Source organism: Eupeodes corollae, unplaced genomic scaffold (genome assembly GCF_945859685.1).
Source record: "Eupeodes corollae unplaced genomic scaffold, idEupCoro1.1 scaffold_1076, whole genome shotgun sequence".
In the NCBI taxonomy this organism is placed as follows: domain Eukaryota; kingdom Metazoa; phylum Arthropoda; class Insecta; order Diptera; family Syrphidae; genus Eupeodes; species Eupeodes corollae.
The window spans coordinates 14,446-19,702 of record NW_026605705.1 but is presented as its reverse complement, the minus strand read 5'-3'; the positions used below and the strand labels follow the sequence as shown (position 1 = coordinate 19,702).

At 34.2% G+C, this 5,257-nt stretch overlaps 1 protein-coding gene across 1 annotated transcript; it reads left to right on the top strand.

Moving 5' to 3' along the window:
* The first annotated feature begins 1,522 nt into the window (after nucleotides 1-1,522).
* On the top strand, nucleotides 1,523-2,197 carry LOC129953580 (uncharacterized protein K02A2.6-like). Its single transcript, XM_056066821.1, has one exon. It carries the CDS (start codon nucleotides 1,523-1,525, stop codon nucleotides 2,195-2,197), a length of 675 nt encoding a protein of 224 aa, XP_055922796.1.
* The last annotated feature ends 3,060 nt before the right edge of the window (nucleotides 2,198-5,257 follow it).

Sequence of the window (5,257 nt, the reverse complement as noted above, 5' to 3'; positions counted from 1 at the left end):
CGATGTAAAGAAAGAGATCGAGAGAATGATTCAATTGGGTGTCATAGAGAAAACAGAAGGTGCTACTCCAACAACCTAACCTATGGTAATTGTACGCAAGAAAGGGAAAATAAGAATTTGCCTCGACCCTACCGATGTAAACAAAAATATTGTAAGAAGATTTCATCCTCTTAAATTCATGGATGAGATTGCAGCAAAGGTTCAAAACTCCAAGTTTTTCACAATTTTGGATTGTAAACATGGTTTTTGGCAATCAGAGTAACAGATCGAACGAAAGGTTATCTGACTATGGCTACACCTTGGGGTAGAGTGTCATTCTTGCGTGTTCCGTTTGGTCTTGCTTCCGCCCCAGAAATCTACCAAAAACTCATGACTGATTTATAAGAAGGCTGTGAAAATACAGAGGTTTCGATGGATGACGTTCTAATTCATGCTCGTGATGTCAAAGCATTAAATGTGCTTACAAAGAAAGTGCTTAAAAAGCTTGATGAAGCAGGCTACTACAAAAGCACGCTTTTAAGGCCACATCATCACATCAGATGGAATTGCAGCAGATCCCGAAAAGATTGAGTCAATAAAAAACTTAAACCAACCGACAAATTAAACCGAACTTCAAATATTACTTGGTATGGCAACTTACTTAGGTAAGTTTATTCATAATTTATTCGAAATTACCAATCCAATGCGACAACTTCTTAAAAAAGACACTCAATGGCAGTGGAGTGCAGAACAAGAAGAATCCTTCAATTAGCTTAAGTCGTCTTTGTCAAAAACACCACTATTAAGATATTATGATCAGAATCTTCCAGTAAAGCTTCAAGTAGATGCCAGCCAGTCGAGTGCAGGTGCCGTATTGCTACAAGATAACCAGCCAGTGGCGTATACATCGAAAGCACTAACAGCAAGACAGAAATTAGCTCCTCAGATCGAAAAAGAAGCGCTTGCGATCAAATTTGCATGTGAAAACTTCCATGACCTAATATTCGGAAAGCCTCTTACAATCGAAAGTGACCATAAACCTCTGGAAACGAGTTTTAAGAAGCCTATACACAGCGCTCCCATGCGTTTACAAAAAATCATGCTCCAAGTTCTTCAGTATCAACCAAATGTAGTTTATTTGAAAGGCAAAGATATACCTGTCGCAGACACACTCAGCCGTGACTGTCACAACCCAAAAAATACAGAAAAAGATGACGAGCTAGAAGTGCATGAAATTCTACAATTAACAGATATAACAAAAAAATGACTACAAGAAGCAACAAAGAATGACAAAAATCTACAAAATGTTTTGCAATACGTAAATTCTGAGTGGCCTGATACAATTCAATACGTTCCGAACGAGATTAAAAATTATTGGACGTTTCGAGAATAGCTCAGCAGCAATGCTGGTCTACTTTTCAAAGGATCCAAAGTCGTCGTTCCAGATGACATGAAGAAGGAGATAATGCATAAAGTCCACCAAGGTCATTTTGGCATTTATCGGACACTCAACAGTGCACGCGAACAACTTTTTTGGATCAAGATGACGACCGAAATCACGAAATACGTTGAATCCTGCAGTATTTGTCAAAGCCAACAACGTTCTCAACCGAAAGAGCCAATTATTATCAAAAAGATTCCTAAGCTGCCCTGGGAGATAATTGCAGTAGATATATTTTATTTTAAAACTAATGAATATCTTCTCGTTGCAGATAGCTACTCCGGTTACTTTGATTTTGTTAAGTTAAAGCAATCATCCAGCGCAGAAGTCATACTCCAACTCAAAAAGATGTTTGCCATCCATGGGATACCGTTTATCTTGGAATCGGACAATTGTCCCCAATTTTCCTCCAAAGAGTTTAAAGCATTTGCCAAAAATTGGGACTTTACTCTTCAGACCTCAAGCCCGAGGTATCCAAAATCCAACGGTCTTGCCGAGAGGTTCGTCCAGGTGGCAAAATCCCTACTTAAAAAGTGCCACAAAGACCAGTCAGACGTTTATCTTGCTCTACTCAACTACCGCAACACATCTCGAAGCAACGATTTGTTATCGCCCAATCAACGTTTGATGAGCCGAAGAACCAGAACAAATATACCATCCAGTGAACATTCGCTTAAACCTAAGGTTGTACAAAACTTACAACAGAACCTCATTGAAGCCCGGAACAGAAGCAAGTTCCATGCTGATAAAGGAAGTCACCAAAAACAACCCTTGTAACCCGGTGAAAAAATCCGCATTCAACAACCTAATCGAAACTGGATCTCTGGCACTGTTGTTAAACCAGCTAACACACCACGTTCGTATATGGTACAAACAGACGATAGATCAATATATCGTAGAAACAGCAGTAATTTGCATAAGACCAGAGCCACCATCGTTCCTCAAAAAGATGTAATGATCGATCCAACAGCTGATAAAACAACAACAACAAGTTCTACAAGTTATGTTGAACCAGCTCCAACGAACACCTTAGGGTCTAAACCATATGTCACCAGGTCTGGAAGAACAGTGAAACCTGTTGTAAGATACAATCCATGCAACAAAATTTGATTTCCTTAAATTTTTTTTATAAAACTTGAATTTCATATTATCTTCTCTTTGTTAACCTTTATATTTTAAAAATGTTAAAAGGAAATAACTTTTATTTTTGAAATATGCAATAAAATAAAAAAAAAAAAAAAAAAAAAAATGAATTAAATAGTTCAATTGCAATTTGAAATATTTTATATTTATTTGTATCTTTTATAAGATTTGTATTATTTGTATTATATTATGCTATTCAAACTAAAATTATAAAAAGGGAGATGTAGCAATACCATATCATACTATGTACTATTATATTACATAAATGGTAACACTTAGCCTATGTACTATGTTATAGGACATACACATTTAATAAAGCCAGTTGATTATAATCCGTCGTTGACTTATCATTTATCTCGTATCACACTATTATTAATTTTATTTAAACGCCTCCAAGAATAGGAAAAGGAAAATACTCTGTATACAACTTTTTCAAAGACACATCCATAAATTCTACTGTTATATCTTAATACTATCTTAAACCATGTTTAAAATGTTTATTCAAATAGGTTTGCTGCTTCAGACTGTATAGATTTTTGGCCAGCTTTTCGTTAAACTTGAACCATTGTGCCTTTTGAAGAATGTAACGTACTTTTTTACTAGCTAAATACAGGAACTACATATGTATATGGCAAGTTTTGAATTCGTAAACAATTTTGAACACGAGATTTTAATCAAACATGTCATCACGATAGTAAAGAAGTTGAAAAAATAGGTCCCCTATTCCGTCCGTCTGCCCAGACACCTATGCAACTTAAACCATTGGGTGGATTGAATTCAAACTTGTAAATTGAATCTTAAAGCCGATTCTTGTGAGGCGTTTTTTTTTTTATTTCTTAAAACTAAAAATAACAGCAGTCCCAACAAAAATCGAAAATTTGTTCATATTTTTTTTGACTTGGTTTTTTTTCAGTATAAGAAAAATATTTTTTTTTATTGTTCCAGAAGAGTACCTCCCATAGTACCGTTATTTCTTTTTAAGATTTCTCAAGAAGTAATTAACCGATTTCAATAATTAATAATTATTTTTCACAAAATCTTATACCTACTCTTTTGCTGTCTCAATAATGTTTGATGATCAAAAATGCCATTCTATTTTGTTCGGAATTTTTTTAAAATAATTTTTTTTTTCTAAATTTCATATCTCAGAAAGGAGTAAACATTTTTTAACAAAATTTAATTGTAAAATGTAATAAGCTCAAAAAAATATTCTTAAGACAAAAATAAAAATTATTTAAAAAAAAAATTTAACGATATTCGAAAAAATATTGATAAATCATAGTACATTTTAAAATACGAAAATGGAGGAAACATTTAAAAAAAACTACTCCTTGGTTAAAAAAAAGGTGATTAAAATCTATAAAATAACTAGCTGGCCCCCGAACTTTTTTTCGCTTTAAAGGCAATAAATGAGTACATATTTGAATTTTTTTTAGAACAAACAAAACAAAAATCAAGTACCTACAATAATCATTCATTATTTAGTACACAGGTTGCTCTTTACTTAACTTTTGATACACGACATTTTTTGTTTTATTATGAGGCGCGAAAACAAACAACGCAGATGGCAACATATAATTGTGGGATTGGCCAAACCTCGACACATCACCCTACTCCAACAGACGAACTAGACAGAACCGACCACTTAATAAACGGACAGACATAACAAAAGAGAACTAGCGTCCCTTCTATTTCTATCCTTTTGTATTCTGTATATAGTGTCAGCAGGAGAGAACACAAAGAGTCTTCACGCATTCGCAATCCATCCGTCAAGAGGATAAGACGCTTCGAAGTTTTTGCTCTGTTTAAAGTTATTAATTAAAGTACAATCTATTTCATTAAATATAAATTAGTATTTTATTTAAGTAAAATAAAGAACCCCTAGACAGAAGGAGCTTGAACCCCACATAATTGACCATGGGAAAAACATAGATGTTTTAGATTCAAAGCACAAACTCTTAAGGATTGGCCTAGTGATTTGTTTATGGTCATGAGTCATGAAAAATGCAAGACTGATCGGAAATTGAAATCTTCTAAATTAAAACGGCATTCCGGTTGGGATATTTGGGATTCTCGGAATGAGAATTTGCTTACCTTTGAATTTTATTTTTAGTATAGTCGCTTAGATAACATTGTGTGGTGATAACCCAGGCTCATCCGAAGAGTCAAAAAATGTAATTATATATTTGGTGGATTTACCATTTGGGAAGCAATCAATTGATTTTAATGAATGCATTGTTCCAATGATCTTATTTTGAATTATGTAGTGCAGGTAATTAACATCTTTATTCTTAGCCGCTAAAATTTCTTGCTCACTCAAACATTCATAATTTTTGCAGTTAGAAATAATGTTTGGAAATACATCGTTAAAAAGTTTGTCTTTTGATCAGACAAAATTACATAAATTATTTGGAATGATATCAATTCACTCGATTCATTGACAGGTACTTGGCCAATACCAACTGTCACAATTGCTCAGAGAAATCTTCAGCAGATCATTAAGCAATGCAACTCTCATGTTTGATGTCAGCTGCAACTTCTTCACATAGCCCCATTGATTTGACGATTTGGGGCAAGTGTTTATTTCGTCGGAAACCGTAGATCTTGGAATTATTGGCAGTGGTGGGTGGAAATCGCCAGACAGTAAAATCATTTGTTTCGCCACAAAGCAATGAATACAATAGCTCAGGTGTC